The sequence below is a fragment of the Ctenopharyngodon idella genome, chromosome 13 (assembly GCF_019924925.1).
Source record: "Ctenopharyngodon idella isolate HZGC_01 chromosome 13, HZGC01, whole genome shotgun sequence".
Classification (NCBI taxonomy): domain Eukaryota; kingdom Metazoa; phylum Chordata; class Actinopteri; order Cypriniformes; family Xenocyprididae; genus Ctenopharyngodon; species Ctenopharyngodon idella.
Window position 1 is genome coordinate 31,441,492 of NC_067232.1, and position 12,654 is coordinate 31,454,145.

The window sequence follows — 12,654 nt, forward strand, 5'->3', positions numbered from 1 at the left end:
ACATTTAGAGGCTGAATAAAATGGCATTTAAGAAAATCTGGCCAATTTTCCCTAATATATATAACATGAGGTGTGTTAGGTGTGTTTTAAACGTATTACTAAACCTGAAATTCATTAGATAATCTAGCATGTTCCCTTTCCCTTCAGCTCGCAGATCTGTATTAGCACAACACACATGTGTTTCTATCATCATGTGGATAAAGGGTAATCTTAAAGGGAATTCTTTCAGCGTTGCTAAAAGCCAATCATTTCATGAAATCCACTGAGCTTGAGGGAATGTATGCGCATCAACAATGAAAATAGATTAAGTGAAGGCCTCTGGATGAAAGAACACAACCTTTTGAATACCTCAATTATGCTAGAAGCGATCCCTTGAGCTCATTCTGAGGTATGTTTACTGTACATATTCCTATACATGGTATTTTTAAATGACAGTGGTGCTTTGTTTTTTATATGCTACACCTGCCTGCTTGATCAACAGATGAACTTTGTCACAACCTTATTTCTGAGTCTATCAAACTGCTTGACAGGGAAAGAGAATGACCAGTTTGGTTGCCATGACAAAATCCTGTCCTCCAAAATTTTGACTTGGCTATATCTGAGGGAACAGAGAAAGCATTTCATCACACTGATGCGTGTCAGTCGGATGCGTTGGCGGAATCGCATGACTCTGAGGTTACGGAGTCGCCTCCCCCTCTCCGTGAGTGATTATTCCAGCATTAGGAGGCTTATGGAGGCTCGCTGAGTGACGGACAGGACCAGCTGAGGCTAGAATCCACAACACGACATGCTGAGAAGATTGCGGCCCGTTCTTTTAGTCTGCGCTTACTGGCGTGTTTAAGAATAATTACAGGAGGTGGACGCTGCAGGTGGACGCGTACCAGAATAGTAAATAGATTTGTTTGGAAACACTCGATGATTCATTATTTTGAAGTTGTACACTGAATAAGCCAGGCGATTGAAGCACTACCTATGTTTACTGATTAGCCAGGGGGAGGTTTGGTCTTTTTTCTTCCTCGTGTCTTTTCGCATTTCTGTCAGATTCACAGGACCTGTGTAAGCTTTTCCATTTCCAGGCACAACTTCGGTAAATTCAGAATGAACTGAGTAGAAGAGATTGAGAACGGTTCACTAAGTGCTACCTTTTGTTTTGTTGCTTTTCAGCTCCGAGAGTTTCAGGATCACTGAGCACATTCTCCTGACACCCCAGTCTGAAAACAGTATAAACTCATTTTAAAGTCACTGGAGAAAATCACTGGAGTTTATAGAAAGCAATTGATTTCGAGGCAGTATCTACAATAGAAGAGTAATGTCGTAATTCTGCACTTGAGTCAGGTATCATTGATCAAGCACAACGGCCGCGACTCGAAGGTTAAAGGTGCTGTCTTTGCCAATATTGATGAGTGTGTTCAGTAAAGCAGATGCTCATTTGTTTGATTAATCCTGCAGTAATACCAGAGTTAAACAAGAATGACAAAGCAACATTCCTCATACAGAAGAGCAGATTACTGCATGCGTATACACCAGGAAACAACTTAATCAGACAGCACTACGTCATTTTTGCTAACAGTAATGTTTCATTGTTGTTAAACCATTAAATATAATAAAAAATTAAATAATAATAATTGAAATGATATTAAGACATTATTGCAGAGAAAGCTGGTATTATTGCAGTATTGTTTTTCTGCATCATACAGTATGCATCACTGTCCTTCCCTAGTGGCACTTTTTTTTCACATACAGTTCAGAAAATTTGGCATGAGTTTTGATAGACTGAGGTTTCATAAAGATGAAGATGATCCCCAAAGCCAAAAACAAACACCATCTGTCTCTAAGTTAAAAGCACATCATGGACAAAGCATGAGGAGTAAAAAGAAATCTATTATAATTCAATTAATTTATTTAAACAGTGGAAAACTATTAAATATTGTTTTGTTTTTAAATTTGAATATGTAAAATTCTTCTATAATTCACTATTTTTGAATGTTTGATCTGATACAATTAACAAGTCTACAGTGACCAAGAAATATTTTTTTTTTTTTTTTTTTTTTTTAACATTTTAAATACACCAAGACTGCATTTTTTTTTATCAAAAATACAGTAAAAACATCAGTATTAGTACAATTTAAACTCAACAAATCTTTTGCAACATTATAAATGCCTTTATTCACAACTTTGATCAATAAAAGTATTCATTTCTTTCTTTCCTCTGGACTTTTTAATGGTAGTACATCATGGTTCACAAGAAAAATCTGAAGCAGCACAACTGTTTTCACACAGATAATAATCAGAAATGTTTCTTGAGCAGCAAATCATCATATTAGAATGATTTCTGAAGGATCATGTGACAATGAAGACTGCAGTAATGATGCTGAAAATTCAGCTTTGATCACAGGAATAAATTACAGTTTACAATATATTCACATAAAAAACAGCTCTTTTAAACAGTAATAATATTTCATTGTTTTTACTGTATTTTTGATCAAATAAATGCAGCCTTGGTGAGCAGAAGAGACTTCTTTCAAAAATATAAAAAAAAAAAAATACAATTATCCCAAACTTTTGACATGTAGTGTAAATGTTACAAAATTAAATAGAAAAATAGGTAACACTTTATAATAACTGCACGCTATGAAGAATTAGTTAAGCATTAGTAAACAGTCAATTCATCATTTATAAAGCATTAATAGACATTAATAAGCAGTTTATAAATACACCTATAAATGCTTTGTTCTTGATTTATAAGCATAAATATAATGTTTAATAATTGTATTTTCATACTTTATTAATGATCAATTTATCATTTCTAAATTAAGTATTACATTATTTACAAAACAGTTATTTAGGAGTTGTCAGTGGTTCATAAGATCATTTAGGAAGTGTAAGTAAATGATTTATAAACCATTTAAATGTACATTTATACATCTTATTATTTAGACATATAGTAATAGTTACTCAGTGTGTTAATAAATGCTTTATTAATACATATTCCTACTGTAATTCATGATTAATTCTGGTAGTTATAAAACATTTAGAAGTGGTCAGTTAACTATTGTTGTGAGCTCATCTAAAGTGAGGACTATTCATGCCTCGTAAAGCTTTACAAAGAAGATTTAAAGGCTCAGTGATCTTCTGCACTGCTGTTCTCTAATATTTTAAAGTTAGTGCTGAGGTAGTTTTGACACTGTGAAATATTTTATTACATTATTATTATATTTTGGCACTCCTGTAATCCAGTGTTGGCACTGGTAATTTTTTATTCAGCAATGTTTACACTTTACAGAAATTTATTTTTATCAGATTGCAAAAGCTTAGTTTCATTTTACTGCAGTTATGTTTTCTGGAGGAGTACAGGGATTTTTGTTTTCTTTGAAATATTTACTTTTAATCAAGTTACCTATCGTAAAGATTCATTTTTTTCCTTGAAATATTTCTATATTCTGTATCTCTTAAATCTCCTTTATAAAAGCTTTACGAGGCATGAATAGTCCTCACTTTAGATGAGCTCACAAAAATAGTTAACTGACAACTACTAAATGTTTTATAACTACCAGAATTAATCATGAATTGCAGTAGAAATTTGTGTTAATAAAGCATTTATTAACACACGGAGTAACTATTACTATATGTCTAAATAATAAGATGCATAAATGTACATTTAAATTGTTTATTAATAATTTACTTACACTTTATAAATGATCTTATGAACCACTGACGACAACTAAAGAAATGGTTTGTAAATAATGTAATACCTAATTTAGAAATGATAAATTGATCATTAATAAAGTATGAAAATACATTTATTAAACACATTATAGATATGCTTATAAATCAAGAACAAAGCATTTATAGGTGTATTTATAAACTGCTTACTAATCTCTATTAATGCTTTATAAATGATGAACTAACTATTTACTAATGCTTAACTAATGCTTCATAGTGTGAGTTATTCTAAAGTGTTACCGAAAAATATCAGACAAAAAACATCATGACAGGACAATTAGGCAAATGTTGGGTAAATGTTTTAGATCAAATTTGAAGGAAGCAAAAAGTACAACCCCTTTGACAAAAAAAATGCTACACATTCTTACAGCTGCACACGTTCATGTTTTATTTAACAGCGCTAAAGCAACAGAGGTAAATGATCCCATCTGTGATAATTCCAGTAAGATCACCCAGTCATCACAGATAGCTGTTATTGTTGTCATGGGCTCCCTGCTGTCTGTAGACTATTTGTGGCTTTCTTGGCTCTATAAATGGAAGCCTACTGCACTCAAGAGTTATCGGGACACTACACACTCTCACTCATGAAGCTGAACACGGAGGGCACGAGCATGCCAGTATAGCAGCCTCTGTACAAACAAGCCTTCAGCACAAGCACACACATGGCCTTGGAAAAGCCACACAGGACCTTGGGGAAGGTAAGTGGCCAAATGGCCAAAATGTCTTGGCTATAGAAAGGAAAAGCAAGTGGCTATAGCAGTGAATTATTGTGTGGAATTCTTCCTTGATTGACAGTGTCTCTATTTAACCTAAGATGCTTTTCTATCATGTATAAACTGTGCAGTTGAGTTGAATTAGTCTTCCAGTTTAAGATGTTTTTGAGAGGACCAGAGGGTCATTGTCAATGAAGATGGAAAAAACAAATGCTGTCTTATTTGAGATTATGTTTAATACAAATCTAATAAATGGCAGGCAGTACATGTAAAACACACACAAGGACACATATGGTAACACTTTACAATAAGGTTTTATTTGTTAACAGTAGTTAACATGAACTAATGATGAACGATACATGTAGCATTCATTAATCTTAGTTAATGTTAGTCTCAACATTTACTAAGACATCCAAAGCAGTAAAAATATATTGCTCATTGTTAATTCATGTTGGTTAATACATTAATGTTAACAAATGAAAACATGTTACCTTATAGCTTTTACAACATTTAAATTAATTAGGAATCAATCAAAAGACACACTCTATTTTCCATCTTAGTACAGCTACAGTGGGAAGTCTATAGCAACAACGTTTAACTGATGAATAATATTTATCACAATATAATTTGACCGTTTAAATTATAATATACTTGACTGACTCCTATTAACATTGCTCCCAGGGCTGGGGAGTGTTACGGGAGTGTTATGTACATAACACCTTGTGTTGGCTCTGCCTCGTGTGTGTGGTGTTGCATAAGCTATATTTATCTATCAGGCATTATGCGAGACGCTTCAGCTTTTACTCTTGGTTTAGCGCCAACTTTTCATTTGTGTCAAATAAACCAGGCAGGTTACCGTGAAATAAGTTTACAACCATACACAATCACTGAAGTGTTAGTGTAATGACAGGTGAGTTCTCAGGCAGTTTCTCATTGCAAAACGATGCATAATGAAAGGGTTAAGGCTGCAGAATGGTAGGGGAGGTACAGAACTGCCTCTCCAAACATTGTAAATATAGAGCCCTGCCAGTGTTTCCCAGCTTTGATGCAGTCTCTTATCATATGGCAAAGCCCAAAAGCCCTTGACAGCCTTTGGACTCTTTGAGGCGAGCTGGAAGCTGCATGGGTGTGATCACTGTAGTGGGAGGGGGTTCAGGCAGGCTGGGGTATAAATTCTTCTAAAACTCAACAACACACCCACATGTGGGTTTTCAAACCCCTGTTGACATGCTAGCATTTATGCAAACTTAACTCGCTGGCATTCAAAACATGTGGTTTGAGTCTGCTGCCAGAGGCATTCTGTTTTTGCTTATCCTGCCACTGACTGCAAACAAAGTTCCTCTCAAGACAGAAACATTAGAATCAGACATTAGATAATAGTTACTACTTATGGTAATTCCAAAGGTGAATTCAGGCAGGACAGAATGAAAATAGATGGTTATTTACAGTGCAGATGCAAACTGCCAACACGGCCAGTTATTAGCTTCAAAAGGTCAGAGTAATCAAAATAAATAGTTAAGACAACATGAGCTTAACCCTCTACTGCATCTACTACATTTTTATTTTTCATGAAAAGCAAATACATATTTAGAGCATTTACGGACATGTTAACGTATAAATATCAGTAGGGTGATTTGTTAAAATTGTCCTCAGCTCAGCAGATTAGTTTCACAGACATATATCAAGAAAGTAAACACTCAGATGTTATATTATTTTTTTGTGAATTCTAGATTTTATGGCCCAGAATTTAAACCTGTGCCAACCTACTTTGGATCTCATTTACTGTAATAAGAAAATGAAATTGAAAAATTACAGCTTTTTAACAATGCAAAGACTGGCAAGAATCCTTTCTTGCCAGTCTTTGCATTGTTAAAAAGCTGTAATTCTTCCATTTCAAGACTTTGTGCTAAATTCATAAAATAAATAGCTTGAAGCAAAAAAAATAGCAATATAACCATATTTTATGCACATAGTGATTGGAGTGTCCTCGCATCCTGCATCTGTCTGTCAGATTCAAAATCAGGTCCCCTGAAGCACAACTGCACTGTGTGTTTGACCAGCATTGGAGGTGAACACGCTAACAAAGATGCTAAAGACCCTCCCAAATCTTGCTCCCATTTGGGTCACAGCAACAATTTAACTGGTCCTATTTGCACTTCACCGAGAGAAATTAGAACCAGTATCAACTGGCATGGGAGGCAGACACGTTAACAAGGATGTTAAAGACCCCCTAAACCTCACTCCCATTCAGGTCATGGCAACATTGTAACTGGTCCTATTTGCACCACTCTGATCCGGATTCGAACCAGCGTTGACCGGCATGGGAGGTAAACACACAAACAAGGACACTAAAGAGCACCCTAAACCTTACTCCCATCTGGGTCCAAATGAGATTTGAAACAGTGTCAGCCAGCATGGGAGGTGGTCATGCTAACAAGGCAGTTAAAGACCCCACCCCACAAGGCAGTTAAACATTAATCCTATCGGGGCCATGGAACCAATGTAACTGGTCCTTCATGCACCACTCTGAGAGGGATTTGAATCTTGTCGACCGGCATTTGAGGTGGATGCACTAAAAAGGATACTAAAGACCCTCCCAAACCTCGCTCCTATCCAGATCATGGCAATATTGTAAGTAGTTGTATTTGCACTGCTTCAAGCGAGATTCGAACCAGCGTCTACTGGCATGGGAAGCAGGCATGTTAACAAGGACATTAAAGACAACCTTAAACCTCAATCCCCTTCCAGGTAATGACAACAATATAACTGGTCCTATTTGAATTGCTTTGAGTGGGATTCAAACCAGCATTAACCGGTATGGGAGGTAGTCATGCTAACAATTACACTAAGGACCCCTACTAAATCTTACTTCCATTCAGGTCACGGGAACAATGTAACATGTCCTATTTGCACCACTCTGTGTGGGATTTAAACCAAGCTTCAACCAGCATGGTAGGTGGATACACTAACAAGGCAGCTAAAGACTCCCCTAAACCTCACTCCTATCAGGGTCACGGAACCAATGAAACTGGTCCTACTCACACCACTCTGAGCGGGATTTGAACCTTGTTGACAAGCATCGGAGGCAAACATGCTAACAAGCATGCTAAAGAGCCCCCCCTAAACCTCACTCCCATCCTGGTCATGGCAACAATGTAACTTTGTCCTATTTGCACCACTCGGAGTGGGATTCGAACCAGCGTCAATCGGCATGTGAGTCAGATACACTAACAAGGACGCTAAAGAGCCCCCAAACCTCATTCCCATCCGGATCACAGCAACAATGTAACTTTGTCCTATTTGCACCACTCTGTGTGGGATTCGAACCAAGCTTCAACCAGCATGGTAGGTGGATACACTAACAAGGCAGCTAAAGACCCCCCTAAACCTCACTCCCATTCAGATAACGGCAACATTGTAACTGGTCATATTTGAACCACTCTGAGTGGGATTCGAACCAACGTCAGAGGGCATGGGAGTCGGACACACTAACAAGGACGCTAAAGATTCCCCCTAAAATGTAACTGGTCCTACATGCACCGCTCTGAGCAAGATTCAAACCATTGTCAACAATTGGAGGCGGGCAAGTTAACAAGGACGCTAAAGACCACATCCTCTAGCATGAGTCACTTGTGTGCCTCTTGAGGCCAGGAGTGTGAGGTTTATGGCTCATTACCACCGAGTTCGGACTAGCGTCCTTGGTAGTTCGCACTAGTTTGGTATCTTGCACCTACTAGCAAGCATCAATAGTGGAGGACAAAACCTGTGTAATTTAAAAATACTACTTTATTGTGTCATGAAATATGGTTTTAAGAGTTTTTCAGGCAGGAATGTAGTTGTTTAAAGCTCAAATCTGTGGTTTATTTATAAAGATATCACCTATTTGAAAATTTGATCTGATGTTTTCGGAGTTGCGAGATCCAGGTGATCATGAACTCATGTACCCAGCCGAAAACAGCCGTACCTCAGCTAGTCCTTCTGACATTTGCCGCTGGCTCTGATGTCTCTGTAGTGGTTAAACATGAGATGTAACTCATCTTGTGTCTAATGGGTAATCTTTTGTCTCATGAATCTATAATTTGTTCCCGGGCAAATCGTTTTGGCTGAGGGCAAAGTGAAGTTTCATAACTTTATTTAACTTTACCATTTTACTAGAGCACTGACTTTGTACGTTTGACTGAATTGTTTGCTTGTCTTTATTTCTTATTGTATATCTTCTATACTTTATACTATTATAATGGCTATTATTGATCATTTAAACTGACTATTAACAAAAAGAGACAGGGTTTTTTTTTTATGTCCTATTTCATTTTATTACAGGCTACATGTAGGCTACATTTACAGTGAAGATAATCAGTGTACATATGCACATATTGTCTGAACTACACATTAATAGGTTTCATTTTTTTTAAATGAAAACAAAAAGAGGCAGAGTTTTGTTTTATATTTCATTTTGTTAAAAATATAGCCTGCATGGTACTTTACTACTGTGCTAGGTACCCCAACAAAAGGGTCCCTAAAGGGTTTGGGATATAGGTACCATTCACAATTTCTGACAATGGAAACGGACATAATTGCGTACTGTACTGTACCGTACCGCACCGCTTGGTGGAAACGAGCTGTAAGTTGCACAGCTCTTCCGAGCTGGCCTTAAATATAGTTATAACTAAAGTGCATTATTAGGCACAATGAATACTGAATTAAGTGTCTAATCCATTGGCATACAGCCATACTTTTAATAAATACACTACAGAATGTTGCTATGCAACAATAATAATGATCACCTATGGGTGCTGTACTGTCATATGGTGAACAGATGTTTCATAGATCAAACTAGTGTTTTAGAATAAAAAAAATAAAAAAAATCAACAAATCATGTCAAGTTCACAGCTATGTCTGATACCAGGCGACGTGCCTGAATTGCTAATATAAACACCAATACATAGATATTGTAGGTTGAATGTAAAAGATTAGACAGCACAAGACAACCTCCATTTGTTTGTCGTAAATTTGAAGTGTTACGTTTTTTGAAGGGATCAAGACGTGCTGTTCTTGTTTACTATTTAACATACTGACTCATGTTTCTCATTCACGCAAGTCTTGTTTTCTGTTCTGCTGTAAACAACTCTGAAATGAGGCGTCAGCTGCGTTTTAAACTCAAATGCCAAATGTTTTGGAGAATGAACTGGCCTGCATGTTTAAGTTTACAGGCCTAGAGCAAAAATACAACCAAAGGTCAACTCTGCATTATTGCTGTATGCGGCCAGATCGTTACTTGATAAACTAAATCTGGACTGTAAACAGTTTCTTTCAAAGCCTCTGCGTCTGTAGAGCTAAAGCAATTGTTTTTAGAAAACAACCTGTGCGAGTCTAACCGGTGAAAGCCGCCCAGTATTCAGTGCATCGGGTCTTCAAGTTTTGTTGAATTAGTAATCAAGGAGTTGCTGGATCTGAGTCCTGTGTTCTGGATAAAACACTATGCTGGGAACAGCTTGGGACAAACACACCCCATGCTTGGGTACGGAATGGAAATCTGAGCCTTGAGGAACGGTATGATCCACATAACACTGTGGGCTACAGAGAGTGAGAGAGAGAGAGATTTTATAGGCGAGTAGGAAATGCCTGCTGAGGCCTTTGACTGCTTCTGTTTGTTTGTGGCTTTCACTGTCACTGTGGATACACTACAGGGGAGCCGCAAGCTTTGTGTGTAACCCCCTTTTGGTGATAGCGTAAAAGTTTCTATGTTGTAAATATAATGTGAAGAATAAAATCTTTATTTGCAGGCACTCTGAAACTGCATGATAGTGTTGACTGTCCCAAATCCTGCATTAGTGACGGTTCTGAGCTGTGATGAAGGCAGATTTTTTACAGTCAATCACTAGTATCACTGGTATCTTTAAAAGTATAATAAAAATTTTGCATTTTATGTTGCTCACAACAATAAATGGAAATTGCTCAAAAAACATGGTTTTTTGAAACATGGTTTTTGATTGGCCATCAATGGAGAAAGATGGTTTTTGTGATCAGAATAGTCACTGCATCTACTCTCGGGGCCGCTAACCAGCAAAACCTTATCCCCTTCTGGAAAAACCATGACTTTCTACTTGATATTACTGTCAGTAGTGGCCTTTGCTGTGTTTCACCCGTTTCACCTAACATCGTAACAGAAGGGGCCTCCACTTGCGCCCGAAAAAGAGCCCTGCCCACCGCCATCATGCTGTGCACACATGGGTCAGAAATTAACTGGGGCTCGGGGCAAATATTGCACCAAAATTAATAAAAATGACCCCAAAATCCAAGATATGGTGCCAAAAATGTCACTGTGTAAGTTCTTTTTTTCAATATTTATAAGCAATAACACATGAGCAAGAGTACTGTTTTCACGAATATCAGCACGTTTGCAGATGTGATATTGATTTTATACAACAGTTCAATAAACAAGTTAATATTAGGTGACTTACATATTAGACTCATAATATTGCTTTTGGTCTATTTTGCCAACGAAAATAGTTCCAAACAAATCCACAGTAGAGCCATTCTGCATCTCTGAGCAACACAATGATGTTTCGTTACTGAATGAAAGTAATTATAGTTTTTTTTTTTTTTTTTCAATTGCTAACATCCTTTTGTTCAATCTGTAGTCACATTTTCAAAACTCTAAACACAATTAGCACATCATCCGTCTGTTGTGACCATGCCAGTAATACAATTCATGTTGCTTTCACACAAAATGCAGTCAATTAACACGTTTCTAAAATGCTTAAATTTTCTTTTCATACAAGCTTACCCAATACCAAAATCATGGATCTTTCTCATCTTATTTACAATGCTTAAACACAGCATGTCAGAAATGAAGACCTAATGTTCCGATCTGTAAGTATAGTATAAAACCTCTACTTCTGCAACAACAGCAGCTCAAGAGTATTGAAAACATATGCATGGAAATTGCAATAGATAAAAAAACAATTGATAAGCATTTTTAAGTAGCAGATCACTGAAATATTGAGAAATAGCAGATTCCAATCTCAGTTGTGGCATTGTCAGGTGTTGAAGTTATTTTCATTGCATGGACACACAGTAAAATAGGACTGGTTTTGGTTTTGTTCAGTGTGGATGCAGAAAAACACAGAGAAGCAGAGAGAGAAAAAAATAATGTCTGGGTGAGGGAGAAGAATAGATGAAGGAGGAGAGGAGTAGTTGGATCAGGACAAGGGAGAAGAAGAGATATGGGAGAGGAGTAAGGATGTGTGCTGGATTATGTTTTTCCCTTTACACTTGTGGAACCTATGAGAGCTCACAATTTCTAGTTTATATCTCACAATTCTAAGAAAAAAAGTCAGAATTGTGAGATAAAAAGTCACAATTTCCTTTTATACTTTTTTATTCTGTGGCAGAAAACAAGCTTCCATAATAACCAAAGGCCATGTATGTTGGATTTGTTGTTGATCAACGGCAACAATTTCATGTTTTCATTTCAGTAAAAGCTTGGTGTAAAGCTTGTTACTCCAACGATTCCACTACCACTGTTCCATATATGCAGAATATGTGGTCTGCGTAGGGCACTAACTACCAAGGGGGCACCATCCCACCCTCTATAGGGGCAACATCAACACCAAGAATGCACACATTCAACACTCAACCAAAAATGTAGAATGGCTTACGTGTAAGCATTCTACTATTACTGCAGTAAAAGGAAACTGAATTTTAAAAACAATTCATATTTTCTGCAGGTAGAACTGAAACATGACAAGTAATGCAGTTTTCGTCATCAACCGTTAGTGTTTTGACAGTCATTGTGCTATGATTGACTATATGTTCATGTTGGATAGAAATCTAGTGCTAGTGTTTTGACAGAACGACTCTATTTTGAATCAGGTTTGTTGTGTTTTGATAGAGTTAGTATATGTAGAAAAAGGTTTTTAGCATTTTGAAACGTAGAGTTTGTGTTTATTTAACAACATATGGTTTCGGGCAGAAAACTAATTGGCTTATTGTGTGATGTAGGTGTGTTGCTGTGTTAAGAGTTTAAAAAAAGTACTTTAAGTATTGGTAAATGCTTGTTAGCAATTGTAAAAAAAAAAAACTTGACTTGAAAAATGACTTGACTGCGCACTATGAACGGTGTGTGACATCAAAGTACCGCGAGAGCGATTAGAGAGCAGACGGCTGCGTACTGGTACATTGGTACATGCTCTTAAGGTACATTGATGTCATACAC

At 36.9% G+C, this 12,654-nt stretch overlaps 1 protein-coding gene across 4 annotated transcripts in view; it reads left to right on the top strand.

Annotated features, from left to right (window-relative positions):
* The first annotated feature begins 4,263 nt into the window (after positions 1-4,263).
* Positions 4,264-12,654, top strand: part of mlip (muscular LMNA-interacting protein) — a 57,446-nt gene continuing 49,055 nt past the window's right edge. For all 4 annotated transcript variants that reach the window (XM_051916878.1, XM_051916880.1, XM_051916881.1 and 1 more), the window contains exon 1: positions 4,264-4,421. In XM_051916878.1, the coding sequence (XP_051772838.1) occupies positions 4,386-4,421 (36 nt within the window). In that variant the 5' untranslated portion in view covers positions 4,264-4,385. The remainder of the gene's footprint in view (positions 4,422-12,654) is intronic.